Source organism: Mobula hypostoma, chromosome 9, assembly GCF_963921235.1.
Source record: "Mobula hypostoma chromosome 9, sMobHyp1.1, whole genome shotgun sequence".
Lineage (NCBI taxonomy): Eukaryota > Metazoa > Chordata > Chondrichthyes > Myliobatiformes > Myliobatidae > Mobula > Mobula hypostoma.
Genome location: NC_086105.1, coordinates 1263938 through 1289128, shown reverse-complemented (window position 1 = coordinate 1289128; position 25191 = coordinate 1263938). Strand labels below are relative to the sequence as shown.

The 25191-nt window shown below is 47.1% G+C and overlaps 1 protein-coding gene across 4 annotated transcripts in view; it reads left to right on the top strand.

Annotated features, from left to right (window-relative positions):
• Positions 1-1041: 1041 nt before the first annotated feature.
• btbd11b (BTB (POZ) domain containing 11b) overlaps positions 1042-25191 on the top strand; it is a 134944-nt gene continuing 110794 nt past the window's right edge. For 2 of the 4 annotated variants that reach the window (XM_063057554.1, XM_063057553.1), the window contains exon 1: positions 1043-2283. In XM_063057554.1, the coding sequence (XP_062913624.1) occupies positions 1467-2283 (817 nt within the window). In that variant the 5' untranslated portion in view covers positions 1043-1466. Of the gene's footprint in view, positions 2284-25191 lie in introns of all 4 variants that reach the window. The other 2 variants (XM_063057555.1, XM_063057552.1) reach the window with 2 other exon arrangements.

Here is a 25191-nt window from a genome sequence, read left to right as displayed (position 1 = left end):
CACCACCTACCCCAGAACTGTGGGCACACCAGACAGCAGTTCAGGAGAGCACCAAGTGCACGCCAATTTTGCTTATGTTCGAGCAGGAGCTGTGCTGGTAGATCTGGTATTTGGCCCCCCTCCCAAGCCAGAGATTCCTGGGGAGGCTGGGATGGATTACCTGCAGCACCTCAGGGGGCTCCCGTGGACTGTTCACCATGCGGTTCGGCAGGACCAGAGCGCAGCCAGCACCCGCCAAAAATGGGCTAATGATGCCCGCATTTGGGTTCAGATTTTACCGAGTATGGGTCTACTGCCCTCCAGGAAGAAGAGTATCCCCTGAGCTGGGAAGCCACTGAAAGAGGGCCGGGAGAGGTGCCCATCCACATCTCTGATGTGGTATATCGGGTGCGGCGAAAGGCAGCCGTGATGCAGCGGGACCGGCTGGCATCGTATCAGCCCTGGCCACCACTAACCCAGCGAGGCTGAGGGAAGGAAGTGACACTCAGGGTGCCCTGCCTCTTGCCTCTCCAAACAGTGGGGTGGCTTCAGAGGGGGATTGGCTGACCCCTCAGGCAGGGATGGAGTGGCATTCTGATGGGAGGGTGTGGTTGGCAGCTCGCCCCAGCATTCCTGGCGGCCAGCACTACTGTTCTTGTTTTAAAATGCGCTTGTGGGATTGTGGTGGGATGTTCAAGTTAATTTATTGTTACATTTTAGCACAGGTTATACAATTATTCGCCTGGGTCATGCTGACTGTAACTGGGGTGTATGATCATCACCTCCCTGTCTGTATGAGACTGTACAATTCTTTTCCCAGGCTGCCCGGTCTGTTATTATACTTATGCAATAAAAACGGCTGTTGGGGTAAACGAGCTTTTCTCATCTGTCATCGTGGATCAAATGCTCGCCAAAATATATTAAATTATTTGTTAATTTATTTGTGGTAATATTGCTTTATGTGAGTTATATGAACGGTACGGTGCACCTTAGTTGGGATGCACGTTGTTTCATTTGGCGGTATACATGTGTACGGTTGAATGACAATAAACTTGAATTTCAGGGGAGCCCAAAAACAATTTTTAATCTAACCCAGTCCACTGGCTCCTTAATAAAACATTTAACCAATCACTGTTTACCAGGCAGCCAAGCGGTCAATTAAGCAACTTTTGACCAATCCTTGTCCAACTGGGTGAATTTATAGCAAGGCCCCGCCCTTTAAACAACTTCTTTCCAATCACAGCCACCAGAGGCTCAGCCTTCTCTGTCCCTTTAAATGTTTTAACCAATGAGATCTCCGTTCTACGGCTCCTTAGTTACACCCTATTCAGGCACGCGAGTCCATTGGCCATGCGACATCCAATCAGAGGTGTGGGAGTCTGTGATTGGCCAGGGGGTGGGCGGGGACGACCAGCCGCGGGAGTGCGCCGCTTGGCTGCCGGGCGGCGGTATGCCTGCGCTCTCGTCGGCCAGCATGCAGACAGGCGATGGCGGGCCGGGTTAAAGCCATGGGCCGGGCGCTGGAGGACCTGAGCCGGGACTCTGGCTATGGCGGCACGGCTGATTCGCTGCATTCGTCCAGCTTGTCGTTGAGCTCGGAGCCTGCGGCCGCCGCCGCCCATGAGGTCTTGCCGGGGGAGGTGGAGGGGGACGCTGCCGGTGGGCTGCGCGGCGGCGGCGAGGGGTTGGAGTACGGCCGGCTCCCTGAGTTGGAGCAGCCGCCCTGGGACCTGCAGCAGTTACGGGCTGCCCTGAGCCGCCAGCACCCATCGGGCCACTGGCCGCACCAGTCGCTGCTCTACCTGTCCCGCTTGCTGGGCCGACCGCTTCTCCGGCTGGCCGGCGAGGCCCAGCGTCTGAGCCGTCGCTTCGCCCGGTGCGGCGGTCCCGAGGTCCGCAGCGCCCTGCGCATCGTTTTGCCCCGGCCGCTCGCCCGTCGCTGCCTCTCGGCCGGTCTAGCCGCTCTCTCCCTATACAGCATGGGCAGCGCCCGCGGGTTCGCCCTCGGTACCTCGGCGCGCTGTGGCCTCGTCCTCTCCGTCGGTCGCTTCTTCCGCTGGATGCTCGACAGTCGCCTGGCCCCGCGCCTCCATCCGCACGCCGCCGTCTACCTGGCCGCTGCCACCGAGACCCTACTGCTGGAGCTGAGCGGCCGCCTCGCTCCCCCGCCTGGCTCCGAGCCTGAAACCGGACCCAGCCCCGCCATCACCCCGCAGCAGATGGAGCGCTCCCTCGGCAGTCAGCCCGATCTGCGGGGTCTCTGCCAGCCGCATCGCCACCTCGACTGCGCCCATACAGCTCTCGGTGAGTGCCCGCCGGTGGTGGGCGGGACTGGGGTGGGGTCGCAGAGCCACGCACAGTCTCTCCTAGGGGCTGGAGCTCATGGGGAGACTCGGGGTATGCGGGCGACGGGGGAATCCTGAGCCTGATCTGGGGCTGTGGGTGACGGACTCTAGGATATGTGGGGCCACGGGAAGTCCCATTGGAGCAGCCTGCCCAAGGCTCCGGAGGTTGTGGGATGACCTGGGCGACGGAGACTGGTTTGGGTGGGGCCGGGAGCGCGGTGGGGCTGTTCTCAGGTTGCAAGCCTACATGGAGGGGGCAGATGCTGGAAGAGGGGAGGTCATGTGGGGGGCACTGAGGCAATGGAACTCGGGGGCTTTCGGTGATTTTTCTCTGCTGTTGCAACTATATGTGCTCTATGCAGCGAACTGTGCGCATTTGGTAATGTTTTGCACATACGCCCCCGGCTGCTTCCCTTGGCTGTGATCATGTATAGTTGAATGATAATTAAATTTGAATTTGAGGACGGGATGAAGATGTATCACCAAGCTACTGTGTGTTGTGAAAGTTGCACAGTGGATGTATGTAACTGCTGCGACTGGGCCGTGATGTGCCCAGGGACCCCATCTCACTGTCAGATGGCAGTGAGGTGTGAATGATAGCTTAGAGTGGAGTTGAGAAGATTGCTGCCCTTCTGGGGCCAGAGTGAGACGGCAGAAGCGCTATATACAGCTTTGATTTTCTTGTCTTCCTGACGGGATGTCAGGGAGTTACTGACCATTTGCTGGACTTGTTGCAGGGACGGAGGGGGAGGCGCTCAGTATTTGACTGCCCGAGATGGGGAAGATGAAGCCTGAATTTAGGAATCAGAATCCGGTTTATTGTTCTGAAGCCTATCACCCTTCCTAGGCACAGGCCGCTGACAACCAGAGGCCTCTGTCCTGGGACAGTCCTTCAGTCTTTCAAGGTGTAGCCCACTGAGGATCCTCCCTGTTGCAGAGTTGAGCTTCTGTTACCGTTTTAGGTTTTTACTGGCTGGGGTGACTAGCTCCATGCCCACCCCTTCCTCCTTATGCAGCCAGGCCTGGCACTGTCCATGGCACAGTCCCTGGTTAACAGTTACAAGCTTGTATGACCTCTAGTTTATTGTTTTCCTGCAGTCGTACAGTGCAAAGACAAAATTGTTCATTACAATATAAATCTACTGTTAATTCTCAGTGAAATTCTTACAGGATAGTTGAATACTCTTCCCTGTGGGAAGGCAGGGAGACCTCCAGTGTCCCGGACAACTGTACTCCTGAGAAGGGCATCCAGCTGCAGCTTCTGACAATCCACATTAAGGACTTGGAGCTGGAACTGGATGAACTCTGGATCATTCGGGAGGCTGAGGGGGTGATAAATAGGACATATAGAGAGGTACACCCAAGGTGCAGGACACAGGAAACTGGGTGACAGTCAGGAAGGGGAAAGGGGTTAAGGAGCCAGTGCAGAATGTCCCTGTGGCTAACAAAATAATCAGGTTTAATATCACTGGCACATGTTAAAATTGTTAACTTTGCTGCAGCAGTACAATGCAATACATGATTGAAAATCGAATTGCTGTAAGTATATATGTCTTAAATAGTTAAATAAGTAATGCTAAAATAAAAATTAAGTCGTGAGCTAGTGTTCACGGGTTCAACGTCTATTTAGGAATCGGATGGCAGAGGGGAAGAAACTGTTCCTGAATTGCTGAATGTGTACCTTCAGGCTTCTGTACCTCCTTCCTTTTTTTAAATTTATTGTTATTTTATTTTTTACCTCCTTCCTGACAGTAACAATGAGAAGAGGATGGTGGAGCGTCTGTAATAATTGACGTTGCTTTTTTGAGCTGCTGCTCCTTGATGTCCTGGATACTATGGAGGCTAGTGCCCATGAAGGAGCTGACTAACTTTACAACTCTCTGCAGCTTGTTTCGATCCTGTGCAGTAGACCCTCACCCCACCCCTGCCATACCAGATGGTGATCCAGCCAGCCAGAATGCTCTCCACCATACTTCCTTTCAAGTGTTTTAGGAGACAAACCAAATCTCAAACTCTGCAATATAGGCACAGTCTTGCTGCCTTTATAGCTGCATCAGTATATTATGACCAGGTATACCACTGCTGCTTTCCTGCGAGAATGTTCCTTGTAGATATCCTCAATGGTTGGGAGGGCGTTACCTGGGATGGACTGGGCTGTGTTCACTCTTTTTTGTAGGATTTTCTGTTAAAGTTTTAGATGTCATGCTGAATCTCTGCCAACTCCTGAGGGAAGTAGAGTCACTGCCGTGGTTTCTTTGTAATTGCACTTGAGTACTGGGCCCAGAACAGGTCCTCTGATATAACACCGAGGAACTTAAAATTGCTGACCCTCTGCACCCCTGATCCTCCAATGCGGACTGGCTCACGGAGCTCCGGTTTCCTCCTCCTCAAGTCTACAGTCAGCTCCCTGGTCTTGCTGACGTTAGGTGAGAGGTTGTTGTTGTGGCATCACTCAGCAGATTTTCAATCTCCCTCCCACTTGGCTGATTCATCACCTCCTCTGATCTTCTGATCCTGTGTCCTCCTGGCCAATTTGAGAGTCTGTGATATCTGGAGCTCAGTCAGAACCTGGTTTATTATCACCAACGTACTGTGTGTTGTGAAAGTTGTTTTCTGGTAACAGTCCGTTACAATAACTATCATTTACAATAAAAATATGAAATAAGTAACAGGTAAATAATAAAAATAACAAGTCGTAAACATGTGATTCTGCAGGTGTTGGAAATCCAGAGCAACACGCACAAAATGCTGGAGGAACTCAGCAGGTCAGACGGCATCAATCAGGCCCAAAACATTAACTGTTTATTCCCCCCCATAGATGCTGCCTGACTTACAAGGTTCCAGAAATCACGAGCAAGTGTTCATAAGCTCATGGACTGTTCAGAAATCTGAAGGGGGGGGGAGGCGAGCAGCTGTTCCTAAACTGTTGATTGTACCTCCTCCCTGGTGGTAGTAATGAGAAGAGGGTATGTCACGGATAGTTGGGGCCCTTCCGAATGTTGCCTTCTTGGGGCATCGCCCTTTGAAGAAGTCCTTGGTGGTGGTTTGGGTTTTTGGGTGTTCTGGATGACTGGTGTCCCAGGTGCATATTGACACTGCTGACACACCAGAAGTTAGGCAGGATTCCCCACACTTGCTATTGATGTTAACTCAAGCAAAGACACTTTCCAGCACTTAATTATTTAACAGGTAGTTTGTGAGGTCCACAGCAACAGTATGTTATTAGAGGTATTTACAAAGAGCTGGGAGCTGCTCATTTGGGATAACTCTGAAAGAACAAAAACTCCATTTCATTTTCACTCCTAGCCATTTCTGGCCCTCCAAGCTGAACTTGTCGACTCCATTACTCAACGCCGATGAAAGCATCAAGATTAAAATAGTGGTGGTGAGCGGTAAACAAACTGGTGTTCAGTGCTGCCTGCCTGCATTTGATCAGTCTCCCTCTCTTCCTGCTGGAGTCTTGGGTGCCACATTACCAAGTTCAGGAGCAGTTGATGCCCTGCTGGCGATGGGCTTCACACACCTCAGCACTGAACTGACTCCTCAGCTGTGGCCTGCAGCCATCGGGCTCCTACACTGGTTTCACTCGCGTCAGCCCTGAATGCACTTTGTGACCGTACACTCACTTTATGAGACTCTGCAGTTTGTTCCATGTGTTTTTGTTACTTTTTACATGATAGTCCTCTTTAGCAAATTGCATATGTGGGGGTCTCTTGTGTTTTTAGTGAATTGTAGTGTTTTTGTTTTGTGAGCACCTGCAAGAAGGTGAATCTCAAGGTTGTGTATCATACACATGCTTTGATTTAAGAATTTGAACTTTGAAACTGCCGTGAGCAAAATGGTTCTGAAATGTCTTGCCTATTTCTCACCAACTCTCAGTGACAAACATCACTGCTTTTGAACACAAACACTCACAACTGGCGCTGAACTCCTCCAGCATTTTGTGTGGTGCTTAGGCTTGCTGTTAGGATTGCTGAGGGGTTGCCATGAACTCAGTGGGCTGAAGGGCCTCTTCCTCTAATGAAATGTCTAATGACTTGGTGATCTCAGATGCAGTAATCTGGTTAATTCTCACCTGGGTCTTTCCATTTAAAGTCAGCGAGAGACAGACGGCAACTCTGGCCTCACTTGTGATGTTGGTGTCCTGTGAGTGAATAAAGGAGGATGTTCTTGTAAAAACTTTGGTCAGCCCTACCAGGGGAAATTTTCTCTGGAATTGGGGATTATGGTTTAAAAGTAGGGTCACCAATTTAAGGGCGAGGCAAACTTTGGGGATCGTGGGTCTGGGCATTGGAGTGGGAGTAAACGGCTGTCATTTTGGGGTGAGATCCTTCATCAGGACCTGGCTTCAGCCTCCTTTCCGGTCTCGGCTCAGTGTTGACTGTTTACTCCTCGAGGTGGTGTCAGTATTTAGTTGAACCGTTATTATTGGGGAAATGAGTTCAGGTTTTGCTGCTGTGGCTCCAGTCTGGACTCCTCAGGGTGGGAGAGCTGGAGCTGTCATGTGTTACGCACGGGCAGGCATTGTAGGACCCGGATACGTTACTGACTCTCTATTGGTCGGGGTCAACCATGGATATTGTGTTCTAGCTGGCTATACTCAAACCGGGGCAGTATGATACGGAGAGCAAGCTGTTGCCCGTGTAGCAGGCTCCCCCTCTCCACACGGCTGGTGAATGCAAACGAACGGCAGAGGCTGATGCATCGCCAGAATTGCCCGTCAACGTTGAACACGATGTAGCTCTGCTTTAGGGGCTCCAGCTCTGGATTTTTTTCCTCTGGGTTTATTCTCACAACCTTCCCCATGAGTGGGTATAGCAGTAGGAGTTTTCCTTCCCCTAGATGAGCTGCCAACCATTACTGATGAGCTCCATCTGCCTGAGATGTTACCTGGCACTCAGTTTAATTGGGTGTAAAGCCCACAGACGTATACAGGCTCTTTTCATTTGTAAACTAGCCCTCAACACCAGGCAAATGATGAAGGGACACACGCAAAATGCTGGAGATCTGCAGCCCAGGCAGCTTTTGTGGAAAGAGTATAGTTTTGCGCTGAGACCCTTCAGCAGGACTGCTAAAGGATTTATCCCCGAAACATTGACTATACTCTTTTCCATGGACGCTGCCTGGCCTGCTGAGTTCCTCCAGCATCTTGTGTGTTGCTCGGATTTCCAACATCTGCAGATTTCCTCTTGTTAGTGAAAAGATGAAGGGAATGGTGGGAGGTTGAAGTAATGTTTTAATGTGGCCATTTACAAATTGTTGAACCACCGATCAGAATTTGGTGCCAATTTCAGATTTATTTTTATTTACTTGGAGACACAGCATGCACCAGGCCCTTCCAGTCCAATGACCATACTGCCTAGCAGCCCACCTATTTAACCCAAGCCTAATCACAGGGTAATGCACAATGATTAATTAATCCACACGTCTTTGGATTGTAGGAGGAAATGGGGCCACGTGGAGGAAGAACATAAAAACTTGGTTAGAGGAAGCCAGAATTGAACTCCAGACTGGAACACCTTGACTCTAATAGTGTCACGCTAACCACTATGTCACCATAGTGCCCCAGGTTACTGGGGTTTAACACCTGTTCTTGCTCCTACCACCAACCAGGCCGTGTGTGGTTGTCAATTCTGAGGGAGGCTCTGATTTGGCTGCTGGAGTCCAGACCCGATCCTCACCATTGGTTAGTTGCCTGGGTCACTGGTGTCTTTGGGATGGGACAGTGATAATGTTAAAATCTTGTGGTCCCACTGTTGGCAGATTCTTGAAGATCACAGCCTAATGTGATGCTTTAGTCACTGAGTTGTGCTTTGCCAAAACATGCCTTGCTCCCCAACTTATCCCAAATGAGCCAGATGTTTACAGCTCCTCACCGCAATGTTAAGTTGAAGTTTTACTGCTTAAACCCCTCGCCCCTCCTGGGGCATAGACCACCAACAGCAGCTCACCGGAGTCCTTGGTCTTTGCAGCTTCTTTGGGTGTTTACAGGGTGGGGTTACTAGCCCCGTGCCCCCTCTTCCTTTCACAGCTGTGGCTGAGTCGAATTGAAGTTTTGTACAAGATTTCATGCATTAACACTAGGGTAGTTTAGCTGTAGATTGCTGTATTAATTTGTCTTTATATTTATTTGATTGTCATGTGGTTTTCTAAATATACCACTTGCTATTTCTGTAAAACAGCAGCAGATGTACAGACAGATTAGACAGCATCTAAGAAGGACGTCGGACATAGATGTTAATCATTTCTCATTTCTTCCCCCGAGCATCTATTCACTGAATCCCCAGCCCATACCACCCAAAGCTGACTGGCAATTGGAGCAGTGGTTAGCTCGGCACTACTGCAGCTTGGGGTGTTCTAGCCTTTGGAGTTCAATTCTGGCACTGTCTGTAAAGAGAATCAGAATTAGGTTTAATATCATCGGCATATGTCATGAAATTTGTTGCTTTACAGCAAGCATACATTGCAATACATAATACTAAAGACTATAAATTACAATGTATAAAAAAATTAAATAAGCAGTGTAAAAGAGGTTGGTTTGTTCTCCCCGTGAGTGCATGAGTTTCCACTGGGTGCTCTGGTTTCCTCCCATAGTCCAAAGATGTATCTTTGGGTAGTAGGTTCATTGGTCACTGTAAATTCCTCTGTGAGTAGGCTCAGGTTGTCATGGGTTGCTGGGTAGTGCGGCTCAGTGGGTTAGAAGGGCCTGTTCCGTGCCGTATCACGAAATAAATAACTCAACCGGCCTGCTGATGAGTACAGGACCAGCTGAGGCTTGGGTCATCTGCATGATGACCCAAAGGAAAGGCGTAGACTGGGAATGCTGTGAAGATGGTTGGTGGCAGTTGTCTATAGGTCGCGGTCTTTTGGTAATGTAGCCATCAGCAGGAGACTATAGGCTGGTGACCTATCACCATAAACCAGCAACAAAAGTGCTGAGGGTGAATTTCTAGAGTGTCTACAAGATTCCTTGGGTGAGTAGATGAAGAAGCTGCAATAGACAGTGACAAGTGGCTATTAACCTTGTATAGGGTCCTTGAAGATGATCAAATTCCTCACAAATCAATAGTGAAATAGTTCACGGTGAAGCTGGATTTCTAAATTTAAACAAGGGAAGTTACGAAGGTATGGATAGTGAACTGGCTGCTTTCATTGAAAGGTATTGCAGAGGCTGACATTTATGAAATGAGCACAGAAACTGCAATGTTTGTTTGTTCTCTTCTGGCACCAAAACAAGGGAAAACACCTCAACCTTGGCAGCCAAAAGTTAAGGATACTGTACTGGTAACCATAAGGATGGGAAATACCTTCTGCCCTTGGGCTGTGAGATGACTAAACTCCCTGCCACCACCCAGGTCTAATCACGTATGAAACGGTACTAGTGTTATGCTGTTTATTGTTTAACTTTTGTTGTAAATGCGCTTTATTGGTTAACTTATTTGTGGTAATATTTACTGTTTTGTGTGCGAGTTATGTGTTGTGTGCCTTGGTCCAGGGGAACATCGTTTGATTTGGCTGTATACATGTGTACAGTTGAATGAACTTGAACTGCTAATAGATCCAAGACGTAAGAAATTCTGCAGATACTGGAAATCCAGAGTAACACACACACGATGCTGGAAGGACTCAGTGAGTCAGGCAGCATCTATGAAGAGGAGTGAACAGTTGATGTTTTGGGCTGAGATCTTTCATCAGGACTGATGAAACGTTTCAGCCTGAAACGTCAACTGTCTGACCCATCCATACAGTGGCATGCAAAAGTTTGGGCACCCCAGTCAAAATTCTGTTACTGTGAATAGTTAAAGTGAGTAGAAGATGAACAGATCTCCAAAAGTCATAAAGTTAAAGATGAAACATTCTTTTCAACATTTTAAGCAAGATTAGTGTATTATTTTTGTTTTGTACAATTTCAGAGTGGGGGAAAAATAGAAAAGAAGCACCATGCAAAAGTTTGGGCACCCCAAGAGATTTGAGCTCTCAGATAACTTTTACCAAGGTTTCAGACCTTAATTAGTTTGTTAGGGCTATGGCTTATTCACAGTCATCGTTAGGAAAGGCCAAGTGATGCAAATTTCAAAGCTTTATAAATACCCTGACTCCTCAAACCTTGTCCCAACAATCAGCAGCCATAGATTCTGGCATGGCTCTGGTTGACTGGAAAGTTGCAAATGTCACTCCACTCCTCAAGAGGAGAGAGGCAGAATAATTGAACTTGCAGACCAGTTACAGGCAAATTATATGGCCTACTCCTGCTCCTATTTCTTGTATTCTTGTGCAATTGGCAATGGCCTCTGATCTGCGCCGACATTTATGTGCTGGGCAGCGCCTAATTAATTAACATGTTTATTTCGGCTTTTTTCTTAAAGATGTGCTGTGTGCCTCCTGGCTACTGCTGCATGTTTCCTGGCAATGTATCAGTCGGCGGCCCGGAGGGTGGGGCCACTGCACCACCCCAACCTGCGACGGCTCAGTCTAACACACCACCATCGGTGTGCTCTGCGCTGTCTTCCCAATTCCAGTAAGTGATACTACACTGTACATACATTATTTCTACTTTATATCGGCTGTGTATTTTTACGTCTTATTTGGTAGATTTGGCAGCTTCATAGTTTAAAGGTTACTGGAGAGCGCGTTTATGCCAACAGCGCTTGCGTGAGATATTCTGTCGAGAGCGCTTGCGTGAGATTTTCGCTACAGAGATCTGCGCAGGCAATCTTTGTAGAGAAGTATTTCTACTTTATATAGGCAGTGTATTTATCATATCATTCCTGCTTTTACTATATGTTACTGTTATTTTAGGTTTTATGTGTTATTTGGCATGATTTGGTAGGTTATTTTTGGGTCTGCGAACGCTCACAAAATTTTCCCATGTAAATAAATGGTAATTGCTTCTTCGCTTTACGACATTTCAGCTTACGAACCGTTTCATAGGAACGCTCTACCTTCAGATGGCGGGGGAAACCTGTACTGGTATCTGTACCCCACTTTTCCTTTGCTACATTGACGACTGCATTGGCGCTGCTTCCTGCATGCATGCTGAGCTCGTTGACTTCATTAACTTTGCCTCCAACTTTCACCCTGCCCTCAAGTTTACCTGGTCCATTTCCGACACCTCCCTCCGCTTTCTAGATCTTTCTGTCTCTATCTCTGGAGACAGTATATCTACTGATGTCTACTATAAGCCTACAGACTGTCACAGCTACCTGGACTATTCCTCTTCTCACCCTGTCTCTTGCAAGAATGCCATCCCCTTCTCGCAATTCCTCCATCTCCGCCGCATCTGCTCTCAGGATGAGGCTTTTCATTCCAGGACAAAGGAGATGTCCTCCTTTTTTAAGGGAAGGGGCTTCCCTTCCTCCACCATCAACTCTGCTCTCAAATGCATCTCCCCCATTTCACACGCATCTGCTCTCTCTCCATCCTCCCGCCACCCCACTAGGAATAGGGTTCCCCTTGTCCTCACCTACCACCCACCAGCCTCCAGGTCCAACATATAATTCTCTGTAACTTCTGCCACCTCCAACGGGATCCCACCACTAAGCACATCTTTCCCTCCCCCCCTCTCTTTGCATTCCGCAGGGATCGCTCCCTACGCGACTCCCTTGTCCATTCGTTCCCCCTCCATCCCTCCCCACCGATCTCCCTCCTGGCACTTATCCTTGTAAGCGGAACAAGTGCTACACATGCCCTTACACTTCCTCCCTTACCACCATTCAGGGCCCCAGACAGTCCTTCCAGGTGAGGCGACACTTCACCTGTGAGTCAGCTGGGGTGATATACTGCGTCTGGTGCTCCTGATGTGGCCTTCTATACATTGGTGAGACCTGACGCAGGCTGGGAGACAGTTTCACTGAACTCCTACGCTCTGTCCACCAGAGAAAGCAGGATCTCCGAGTGGCCACACATTTTAATTCCGCATCCCATTCCCATTCTGACATGTCTATCCACGGCCACCTCTACTGTAAAGATGAAACCACACTCAGGTTGGAGGAACAACACCTTATATTCCGTCTGGGTAGCCTCCAACCTGATGGCGTGAACATTGACTTCTCTAACTTCTGTTAATGCCCCACCTCCCCCTTTGTACCCCATCCGTTATTTATTTACTATTATTATTAATTTTTTTCTTTCCCTCCTTTTTCTCCCTCTGTCCTTCTCACTATAACTCCTTGCCCATCCTCTAGGCTTTCTCCCTCCCCCTTTCTTTCTCCCTAGGCCTCCCATCCCATGATCCTCTCATATCCCTTTTGCCAATCACCTGTCCAGCTCTTGGCTCTATCCCTCCCCCTCCTGTCTTCTCTTATTATTTTGGATCTCCCCCTCTCCCTCCAACTTTCAAATCCCTTACTCACTCTTCCTTCAGTTAGTCCTGATGAAGGGTCTCGGCCCGAAACGTCGACTGTACCTCTTCCTATAGATGCTGCCTGGCCTGCTGTGTTCACCAGCAATTTTTGTGTGTTGCTTGAATTTCCAGCATCTTCAGATTTCCTCGTGTTTGCGTTTCAAGAATAATCAGCATCCTATGATGTTACTGCTTCGTATCTTCTATCCAGCATTAGGGTAAAAAAAAATGGTCAGCCTAATTATGCTGTGTGGAAAGGGAAGGGGGACATTATGGTCAAGAGATGACGCCAAACGTCGTCAGGAAGCAGCAAGGAGAGGGAGAGAACAAGAATCAGATGAGGCCAGGGCCACATGACTCCAGGATCAAAGAGTCAGGAGAAAAAAAGATGAGAGAAAAAGAGACAGAGGAGGAGAGGCACGCATGTCTCCAGGATCAGAGACAAACAACAAACAGCAGAAGAGATGAAGAGATGGTGAATGAAAGGGCTGCACATCTCCAGACTGACAACGAGAGGCACAAGGGTGGCAGATAAACCAGAAATGATGCCATCAAAAGTGTCCTTCGTTAAATGAGGAGCAGCTGTATTTGCTTTGCTACGCGTCGTTCTTCTTTAATAAGCTGAGGTTTTCCACTTCGGTTTCCAAAGCAAAGCAATACCAGTAGCATTCAGGAAAATGTAATGTTCATTCTGGTCACATCAGACTGCACTACCCTCCTATCAAAGGGTGCCCCAATGGGTCACCCCGTTGCCTTGTTTTGTTATAGTTCTGAGTCAGTGAATGAAACCTTCCACTCAGAATAGGCAGTCTGGGTGTGTCTGAACAAAAACATGTGTAAGTCTGGAGTGCTGGCAGTGTGTTGTTGACATGGAGCATTGGGATTGTTTCTGAAGTTAATGCCAGACTGAAATATATCTGTCTTATTGTGAACTTTGTAGAAAACAACCGTCTCAAGTCAGAGTAGGCTGCCTTGAGGGCGTGACTTAATGTTGTAAGTGGAATTTGAATTGTTACTCTGACACATTAAATCCATATGTTCCGCTCTGAATATAGTTGGTCTGTGCTAGGATCAGTACCGGAGAGCTATATCAAATTATACAACTGTCAACAATGAGTGGGCACAATACTAAAAGATTCAAAGAATTTTTCATTTTGAAGCATTGAAATGAGCAACACACCAGAGCTCCACAGTGTGTATACATGGCTAAGTGTTTGGAGTCTCCAGTACACCACATGTCAAAACCACTTGCCAAGAAATCTTTTGCGTTGCAAGATACAACGTGTAACCTTGGACATTCAGCTTTCAACAACAAGCATCCTTCAGTCCCGATCAGTGATGGCAAGAACATTATACTTGACAATCTTTAATAGTGCAACAGGATCATTCACCTTATTTCTTATACTCTTCATTGAGATACAAGTACTGTATTTGCTACCCTATTCGATTCTGCACTGATGGTCACCCTGCTGGCTGTAATTTTGTCCTATCATCTGCCTGCCCTTCCTAACGGTCTGACTGCACGCCATCTTTGCTTTTTTTACCATCCGTCCTGTCCTGAGTCCCTTCACTCTAGTTCCCATCCTCCTGCCAAATTAGTTTAAACCCTCCCCAACAGCTCTGCTGGGGGATTTCACAGGCTTGTATCCTCTGGGATCCTGACCACTAGGTTTGGCCCATCTCTCCAACCCGATGAGGAATCTTCCTGTTTAAAATTGTTTCCCCTCTTAATGCACACTCAATGCTGGAGGAACTCCGCAGGCCAGGCAGCCTCGATGGGAGAGAGTACAGTTGGCGTTTATGGCCGAGACCTTTCAGGACTGGAGGAAAAATTCTGAGTAGATCTAAAAGGCGGGTGGAGAGGAGGGAGAAACACCAGGTGGTGGGTGAAACCGGGAGGGAGGGGGATAAAGTAAAGAGCTGGAAAGTTGACTAGTGAAAGAGACAGAGGGCTGGAGAAACAGGAATCTAATAGAGGACAGTGACTAGTGGTGTGCCACAGGGATCAGTGCTGGGTCCATTGTTATTTGTCATCTATATCAATGATCTGGATGATAATGTGGTAAATTGGATCAGCAAATTTGCTGATGATACAAAGATTGGAGGTGTAGTAGACAGTGAGGAAGGTTTTCAGAGCCTGCAGAGGGACTTGGATCAGCTGGGAAAATGGGCTGAAAAATGGCAGATGGAGTTTAATACAGACAAGTGTGAGGTATTGCACGTTGGAAGGACAAACCAAGGTAGAACATACAGGGTTAATGGTAAGGCACTGAGGAGTGCAGTAGAACGGAGGGATCTGGGAATACAGATACAAAGTTCCCTAAAAGTGGCGTCACAAGTAGATAGGGTCGTAAAGAGAGCTTTTGGTACATTGGCCTTTATTAATCAAAGTATTGAGTATAAGAGCTGGAATGTTATGATGAGGTTGTATAAGGCATTGGTGAGGCCGAATCTGGAGTATTGTGTTCAGTTTTGGTCACCAAATTACAGGACGGATATAAATAAGGTTGAAAGAGTGCAGAGAAGGTTTACAAAGATGTTGCCGGGACTTGAAAAACTCAGTTACAGAGAAAGGGTGAATAGGTTAGGACTTTATTCCCTGGAGCGTAGAAGAATGAGGGGAGATTTGATAGAGGTATATAAAATTATGATGGGTATAGATAGAGTGAATGCAAGCAGGCTTTTTCCACTGATGCAAGGGGAGAAAAAAACCGGAGGACATGGGTTAAGGGTGAGGGGGGAAAAGTTTAAAGGGAACATTGGGGGGGGCTTCTTCACACAGAGAGTGGTGGGAGTATGGAATGAGCTGCCAGATGAGGTGGTAAATTCGGGTTCTTTTTTAACATTTAAGAATAAATTGGACAGATACATGGATGGGAGGTGTATGGAGGGATATGGTCCGTGTGCAGGTCAGTGGGACTAGGCAGAAAATGGTTCGGCACAGCCAAGAAGGGCCAAAAGGCCTGTTTCTGTGCTGTGGTTTCTATGGACAGAAGGCCATGGAAGAAAGAAGGGGGAGGAACACCAGAGGGAGGCGATGGGCAGACGAGGAGATGAGGTGAGAAGGAAAGGTGATGGGGAATATTGAGGGCCGGGTGGGGGGTGGTGGTTTATTACCGGAAGTTTGAGAAATCAATGTTCATGCTATCAGGTTGGAGACTACCCAGTTGGAATACAGGTTTCCCCCGCCATCCGAAGGTAGAGCGTTCCTATGAAACGGTTCGTAAGCTGGAATGTCGTAAAGCGAAGAAGCAATTACCATTTATTTATATGGGAAAACTTTGTGAGTGTTCTCAGACCCAAAAATAACCCACCAAATCATGCCAAATAACACATAAAACCTAAAATAACAGTAATATATAGTAAAAGCAGGAATGATATGATAAATACACAGCTTATATAAAGTGGAAATACTTTTCCACAATCATTGCTGCACTGTTCTCCGTAGCAGAAATCTCATGCAAATGCTCTCGGCAGAAAATCTCACGCAAGCGCTGTTGGCAAAAACACTCTCTCCAGGAGCCTTTAAGCTCTGAAGCTGCCAAATCATACCAAATAATACGTATATTGGGGGTAAGGTATTGGTGTGGGTGGAGAATTGGTTAGCAGACAGGAAGCAAAGAGTGGGAATAAACGGGACCTTTTCAGAATGGCAGGCGGTGACTAGTGGGGTACCGCAAGGCTCAGTGCTGGGACCCCAGTTGTTTACAATATATATTAATGACTTGGATGAGGGAATTAAATGCAGCATCTCCAAGTTTGCGGATGACACGAAGCTGGGTGGCAGTGTTAGCAGTGAGGAGGATGCTAAGAGGATGCAGGGTGACTTGGATAGGTTGGGTGAGTGGGCAAACTCATGGCAGATGCAATTTAATGTGGATAAATGTGAAGTTATCCACTTTGGTGGCAAAAATAGGAAAACAGATTATTATCTGAATGGTGGCCGATTAGGAAAAGGGGAGGTGCAACGAGACCTGGGTGTCATTATACACCAGTCATTGAAAGTGGGCATGCAGGTACAGCAGGCGGTGAAAAAGGCGAACGGTATGCTGGCATTTATAGCGAGAGGATTCGAGTACAGGAGCAGGGAGGTACTACTGCAGTTGTACAAGGCCTTGGTGAGACCACACCTGGAGTATTGTGTGCAGTTTTGGTCCCCTAATCTGAGGAAAGACATCTTTGCCATAGAGGGAGTACAAAGAAGGTTCACCAGATTGATTCCTGGGATGGCAGGTCTTTCATATGAAGAAAGACTGGATGAACTGGGCTTGTACTCGTTGGAATTTAGAAGATTGAGGGGGGATCTGATTGAAACGTATAAGATCCTAAAGGGATTGGACAGGCTAGATGCGGGAAGATTGTTCCCGATGTTGGGGAGGTCTAGAACGAGGGGTCACAGTTTGAGGATAGAGGGGAAGCCTTTTAGGACCGAGGTTAGGAAAAACTTCTTCACACAGAGAGTGGTGAATCTGTGGAATTCTCTGCCACAGCAAACTGTTGAGGCCAGTTCATTAGCTATGTTTAAAAGGAAGTTAGATATGGCCCTTGTGGCTACAGGGGTCAGGGGGTATGGAGGGAAGGCTGGGTTCTGAGTTGGATGATCAGCCATGATCATAATAAATGGCGGTGCAGGCTCGAAGGGCTGAATGGCCTACTCCTGCACCTATTTTCTATGTTTCTATAAGTATACAGCCTATATAAAGTAGAAATAATATATGTACAGTGTAGTATCACTTACGGGAATCGGGAAGACAGCGCAGAGCACACTGATGATGGTGTGTTAGGCTGAGTCGTCGCAGGTTGGGTGGTGCAGTGGCCCCACCCTCCAGGCCGCCGACCGATACATTGCCTTGAAGCATGCAGGGGTGCAGCGGTAGCCGGGAGGCACACAGCACATCTTTAAGAAAAAAGCCAAAATAATCATGCTAATTAATTAGGTGCTGCCCGACACGTAATTAATTAGCATGTTTATTTCGGCTTTTTTCTTAAAGATGTGCTGGGTGCCTCCCGACTACCGCTGCATTCTCCGCGAATCGGTATCTGTCCGCGGCCTGGGGGTTGGGGTGGTGGGACACTGGGGTGTTATCTCGTCATCTGTTTCCATTAGAGCAGGCAGCTCATCTTCTCCTATGACTGCCTGCCTCGGTGTCGAAGGTCGAGGTTCGTCATCTGCTGTGGCTGATGTGGAAGGCTTGCTTGACTGCTGAGCGTTGCGCATTTTTCTATCATACAGTTCTTTGTAAGCACTCAAACCATCCTGCAAATATCCCATAAACCGATGTACCCTTTCAAAATTAAAGTCGTACTTTATCATTGCAGCGAAAATCTCACGCAGTCACTTTTGGTTCGTTCGGTACTGCATTCTGTTTCGATTGTTATCCTTTCCTCTTCCAATTGCATCAGCTCTTCATCTACCAGATCTTGGTCATGGGATGCCAAAACCTCTTCAACATCATCTTCGTCAGCTTCCACAAGCCATACTCACTTTGTCCTTACTTCTTTCACCACGATCGAAATGTTTAATTATGTCTAGTTTTATGCTAATTGTAACACCCTTGCGAGTTCTTTTGGGCTTTTCCGATACCTTAGAACTCGTCTTGCAAACAGCTGCTCACAGGCACGTGTTTAAGCACTGCCGGCTATAATGCAGTTCCGAATCCGGGGGAGAGTGGCTGCTCGGGGCGTGCGCTGATTTTTTCGCGCGCGGTGCTTTTTTTCGTAACAGTGAAAACACTTTCTGTTAGCGAAAACAGAGAACTAAAGTAGGTCTTTCCTAACAGTGAGGTTTCGTAAAGCGAATGTTGGAAAAGTGGGGGACACCTGTATCAGGTGTTGCTCCTCCAACCTAAGTGTGGCCTCACTGTGACATTAGAGGAGACCATGGATAGACATGTCAGATTAGGAAGTGAAATTAAAATTGGCCACTGTTGTGGTGATACCACTTGTCACGTGTAAGAATGTGATTGGACAGAGTCGGGAGCATGCGCAGAAATGACAGATCCCACTTTTTCTGGCAGACAGAGTGTAGGTGCTCAGTGAAGCGGTCTCCCAATCTATGTCAGGTCTCACCGATACACAGGAGGCCACACCAGGAGCACATGGCACAGTAAATGACCCCAACAGACTCGCAGGTGAAGTGCCGCCTCAGCTGGAAGGACTGATTAGGGCCCTGAATGATAGTGAAAGGAAGTGGAGTAGGGATAGATGTAGTACTTATCCTTGCAAGTGGAACATGTGCCAGGAGGGAGATCAGTGGGGAAGGACGAATGGACAAGGGAGTTGTAGGGAGCGATCCCTGTGGAAAGCAGAAATTGGGGGGGGGAGAGGGCAGGGAGAGATGTGCTTGGTGGTGGGATCCTGTTGGAGATTGCGGAATTTTTGGAGAATTATGTGATGGAGGCAAAGACTGGTGGGTGAGGACGAGGAGCCCTGTCCCTGGTAGGGTGGTGGGAGGGTGGGGTGAGGCTGGACGTGCGTGAAATGGAAGAAGTGCAGTTGACGGCAGAGTTGATGGTGGAGGAAGGGAAAACCTTTCTTTGACAAAGGAGGACATCTCCTTCGTTCCAAACTGAAATGCCTCATCTTGAGAGCAGATGCAGATTCCCCTCCTGCCAGTTCTGAGTGTGCAGCTCTGACTCGTAGGGTCTCTGACCTGAGCCAGTAACTGTCTTTTCACAGATGCTGCCTGACCCAGGTTTTCTGCCACCTCCCACCCCATTGGAAGCCTGCTCCCAGTGTCCAGCTGGTAAACCCTGTCAGAATGGTTCAATAGGTCAGTGTGTCCGGCTGGTAAACCCTGTCAGAATGGTTCGGTACTTCAATGATGAAGTCAGCTATTTGCTGTCTGATTGGTTTATCATCACAGGTGCACAGTGAAAAGCTGCTTATTTCTGTGCTTTTAGGACGGGTGATCCTGAACATCAGTACATTGAGGTCACACAAAAAAACACTAGCAATGCAAAATATAGTGTTACAGTTAGAAAGTGCAGTGTTGTTAGACAAAGTGCAAGGTCTGTGACGGGGTACTATTCTGTGTTCGTCTGCACAGCATTAGGATGTCAACCCAGCTCAGTGGAGTGAAGCTATGCCACTCCAGCTTATCGGGTACAGTAGTCTGCAATCCCACACTTGGTATTTTTCCCCCCTCCAAAAGACCCAACAATTCTCTAAAAACGGGTTATCTGCTCTTGTTTGCACAGAGTGTTACAGTCCAGTGCAGGCCGCTTGGCTATGATCTTGTGCCAACCTTTTAACCTACACGAAGATCAATCTAACTCTTCTCTCCACATGGCCCTCCAGTTTATTAAATGTCCTTAATGTATCGGCCTCGGCCACCACCCCATTGTGAATTCCAATCTCTTACCACTTCATTTTTACAAAATCTTACTCCTGATGTTAGACATGGGAGCAGAATTAGGCCATTCGAGTTTGCAGTGTTCCTCATGGCTGATTTATTATTCATCTCACCACCATTCTCTTGCCTTCTCCCTGTAACCTTTGGCCCCATGGCTAATAAGAATCTATCAAAGGTCAAAGTAATTTTATTAAAGTACATATGTCACTATGTGCACCTCTAAGATTAGACAATAGGTGCAGGAGTAGGCCATTTGGCCCTTCGAGCCAGCACCGCCATTCACTGTGATCATGGCTGATCATCCACAATCAGTACCCCGTTCCTGCCTTCTCCCCATATCCCTCGACTCTGCTATCTTTAAGAGCTCTATCTAACTCTTTCTTGAAAGCATTCAGAGAATTGGCCTCCACTGCCTTCTGAGGCAGAGCATTCCACAGATCCACAACTCTCTGGGTGAAAAAGTTTTTCCTCAACTCTGTTCTAAATGGCCTATGCCTTATTCTCAAATTGTGGCCTTTGGTTCTGGACTCACCCATCAGCGGGAACATGTTTCCTGCCTCTAGCGTGTCCAATCCCTTAATAATCTTATGTTTCAATAAGATCCCCTCTCAGCCTTCTAAATTCCAATGTATACAAGCCCAGTCGCTCCAATCTTTCAACATATGACAGTCCCGCCAACTTGGGAATTAACCTTGTGAACCTACGCTGCACTCCCTCAATAGCAAGAATGTCCTTCCTCAAATTTGGAGACCAAAACTGTACACAATACTCCAGGTGTGGTCTCACCAGTGCCCTGTACAACTGCAGAAGGACCTCTTTGCCACTGCTACACGGGTGTGTTTAAACTAAGTAGTGGGGGGGGGGAGGAGAGGAAATATAAGGATGGAGTTAAAGGGAAAGAGAGAATAAGGAAAGTTAAGAAAGACAACAGGATTAATGGGGCAGAAAGATCAGGAAGGGATTGGAGAGTATGGCCAAGTGCAATAGGAATCGATGTGAAAGGTGAGGGGAGTAATGGATTAAAAGTATTATACATTAATGCACGAAGTATAAGAAATGAAGTGGATGAGCTTGAGGCTCAATTGGAAATTGGCAAGTATGATGTTGTAGGAATAACAGAGACATGGCTGCAAGAGGACCAGGGCTGTGTATTACAATGTACATTAATGATTTAGATGAAGGGATTAAAAGTAACATTAGCAAATTTGCAGATGATACAAAGCTGGGTGGCAGTGTGAAATATGTGGAGGATGTTGAGATAATGCAGGATGACTTGGACAGGTTGGGTGAGTGGGCAGATGCAGTTTAATGTGGATAAATGTGAGGTTATCCACTTTGGTGTTTTCTTGTGGGCATACTCAATCTATAGAAGAACTATAACAGAATCAATGAGATGCCACCCAGCTGGAGTTTTCAAGCAGAGTGCAGAAGATGACAAACTGTGCAACTGCAAAGAGGAAATAATATAGATAAGCAATAAATATTGACAACATGATGTAGAGACCTTGAAAGTGAGTCCATAGGCCATGGGAACATTTCGGTGTTGGGGTGAGTGAAGTCGAGTGATGTTATCCCCTCTGGGTTCAGAGCCTGATGGTTGAGGTGTAGTAACTGTTCCTGAACCTTGTGGTGTGAGTCCTGAGGCTCCTGTCCCTCCTCACTGATGGCAGCAGTGTAAGGAGAGCATGACCTGGGTGGTAGGGGTCCCTTATGATGGGTGTAGCTTTCCTGAAGCAGTGGTCTGTGAAAATATTCTCAATGGTGGGTTGGGCTTTACCCGTGATGGACTGGTCCGTGTTCACTACCTTTTGTAGAGTTTTCCATTCAAGGGCATTAGTGTTTCTGTACCAGGCTGTGATACAGCCAGTACACACCTCTGGAAGTTTGTTAATATTTTAAACATCAGGCCAAATCTCTGCAAACTCCTAAGAAAGAGTCACTGCTGTGCTTTCTTCATAATTGCACTTGTGTGCTGGCCCAGGACAGGTCCAACAAAATATTAACACTTAGGAATTTAAAGTTGCTAACTCTCTCCACCTCTGATCCTCTGAGGATTGGCTTATGGACCTCTGGTTTCCTTCTACTGAAGTCTATAATCGGCCTCTTGGTCTTGCTGAAATTGAGTAAGAGGTTGTGGTGGCACTACGAAGCCATACTTTCAATCTCCCTCTTATATGTTGATTCATCACCACCTTTGATTCGGCACGCAGCAATGGTATCAGCCTCCACTTAAAAAAAAACCCGGTGACTTGGCCTCCAGAACTGTCTGTGGAAATGAATTCCACAGATACACTAACCCCTGGAGAAAGAAATTCCTTCTCATTTCTGTTCCAAATGGACATCCCTCTATTTCTTCTATTAAAGTGCATGACCAACCACTTCCTGACATTGAATTCCATCTGCCACTTAGCATATTCCCTGAATCTAAGTCTTTCTGTAACCTCTATACTTTCTCAAAACTTCCTGCCTCTCCACCTATCTTTGTATCATCTGCAAATTTGGCCATAACGCCAAATCATAAGAAATGGGAGCAGAATTATGCCACTTGGTCTGTCAAGTCTACTCCATGGCTGATCCAATTTCTCTCTTGGCCCCAATCTCCTGCCGCCTTCCCGTATCCCTTCATGTCCTGACCAATCAAGAATCTATCAACCTCTGCCTTAAATACAGTGGTATGCAAAAGTTTGGCACCCCTGGTCAAAATTTCTGTTACTGTGAATAGCTAAGCGAGTAAAAGATGAACTGATTTCCAAAAGGCATAAAGTTAAAGATGACACATTTTTTTACTTTTTTATCTCCATCTTTTATAGTTTCAAAATAACAAAAAAGGAAAAGGGCCCGAAACAAAAATTTGGGCACCCTGCATGGCAGTACTTAGTAACACTCCCTTTGGCAAGTAACACAGCTTGTAAACGCTTTCTGTAGCCAGCTAAGAGTCTTTCAGTTCTTGTTTGGGGGATTTTCGCCCATTCTTCTTTGCAAAAGGCTTCTAGTTCTGTGAGATTCTTGGGTCGTCTTGCATGCGCTGCTCTTTTGAGGTCTATCCACAGATTCTCGATGATGTTTAGGTCGGGGGACTGTGAGGGCCATGGCAAAACCTTCAGCTTGCGTCTCTTGAGGTAGTCCATTGTGGATTTTGAGGTGTGTTTAGGTTCATTATCCTGTTGTAGAAGCCATCCTCTTTTGATCTTTGGCTTTTTTACAGACGGTGTGATGTTTGCTTCCAGAATTTGCTGGTATTTAATTGAATTCATTCCTCCCTCTACCAGTAAATGTTCCCCGTGCCACTGGCTGCAACACAAGCCCAAAGCATGACCGATCCACGCCCATGCTTAACAGTTGAAGAGGGGTTCTTTGCATGAAATTTTGCACCCTTTTTTCTCCAAACATACCTTTGCTCTTTGTGGCCAAAAAGTTCTATTCAAAAGATTCAAAGGAACATCTGAACAAGCCTGATGCATTTTGGAAACAAGTCTTGTGGACTGATGAAGTTAAAATAGAACTTTTTGGCTGCAATGAACTTTTCTCCCACCCTCCCCCCACTCCAAAATCACCTTATCTGGCTTTTTACTTCATTTCCAGTCCTGATGAAGGGTCTCAGCCCGAAATGTCGACTGTTTATTCATTTCCATAGATGCTGCCTGACCTGTGTACTTCCAGCATTGTGTGTGTGTGTGTCCATTCCATCCTCCTGTTCTAAACTGTGATCAAGGTGACTGTGTGGTCAATAGTGAATTAGTAAATATATTACCTTTTTCAGTGCAGTAAACTTATCATCATCATTCGATGCTACCTGCTGCCCTTCTCTCCAAACCAACACCACCACCCCATCTCCTTGCCTGTGGCATCTCCAGCACACTCTGTAGTATGGGTCTAGCTGACAGAATCCAGGCTGTTAGTCGTTGGGAAGTTTGGGAAGCTACCATTGCATGTGGACAGTGAATCAGTCCACATCCTTGAGGAACTCAGCTGGTCAGGTAGCATCTATAGAAATGAATAAACAGTCGATGTTTTGGGCCAAAACCTTTCATCAGAACTAGAAAGGAAGAGGGTAGATACCAGTATAAGGAGGAGGAAGGGAAAAGAGTTCTAGGTGTCTCTGCCTGAAACATTGCTTATTCCCCTCCATAGATGCTGCCTGACCTGCTGAGTTCCTCCAGCACTTTGTGTTGCTCTGGATTCCCAGCATCGACAGAATCTCTTTACTATCCGCATCTTTGCGGTGGTGACCTGCCAGCATGGCCCCTGTAGTCTAAGCTGTAGCCTGAAGTAGATTTGGGTCTGTCTGATTCTTCACTCTCCCTCCTGCCATTTGCTTGTGACTGGAAAAGCTGGAAAGAATTCATTTGATGGTAGACATTAGCGAACATGCTCAACCCATGTGCTCTTTGAGCTTCAAGAGTTTGCCTGAGACTGTAGACAGGAGGATTCTGTGTTTAGAGTAGGATGGGGAATATTTTTTTGTGACCTTGAAGCCCACAGTGATGTGATGCTCATTCAGGTGGTGTGCACTTGGGCTGATAAAGCAGTTCTCAGACGGAGTTGGTGCTACCAAGTAATCCATACCTCCCAGGAGGGTTTCCTTCTGGAAGATAATCCTGTAGCTTCGTTAAAAGCTTGGTTGATGGTGCCGTCTTGCTGTGATTCAGCCACAGACTGTCAAAAATACCAGGTAGTCATAAGAGCAGTCCGACAGGTTCTGAGAGGGGGTATGTTGGCAATGGGCACCCCACACTCTCTGAAATCGGAGAGAGAACTGGGTTGCCTGTTGTACCCTCCCTATACCCACCAGCACTGCCTGAAACAGGAGAAGTGGGCAGCCTACACTGAAATGGGGGAGAGGCGAGTCGCCTGTTGTACCCTCCCATGACTGCTGCAGACCCCAACCTTGAAGTGAAGGACTCTTAACAATACCAAAAATACGAAGTAAATTTATTTATCAGAGTACATATATATCACTATGTACTACCCTGAGCTTGTGGGCATTCACAGTAAATACAAAGAAACACAATAGAATCGATGAGAAACCTCACAACATGATGGACAAACAGCCAATATGCAAAAGACAACATTTTGCAAATCTGAAAAGGAAAACAAACATAATAAGCAATAAATATTGAGGGCATGAGATGAAAAGTCCTTGAAAGTGAGTCCGTAGGTTGTGGGAATGG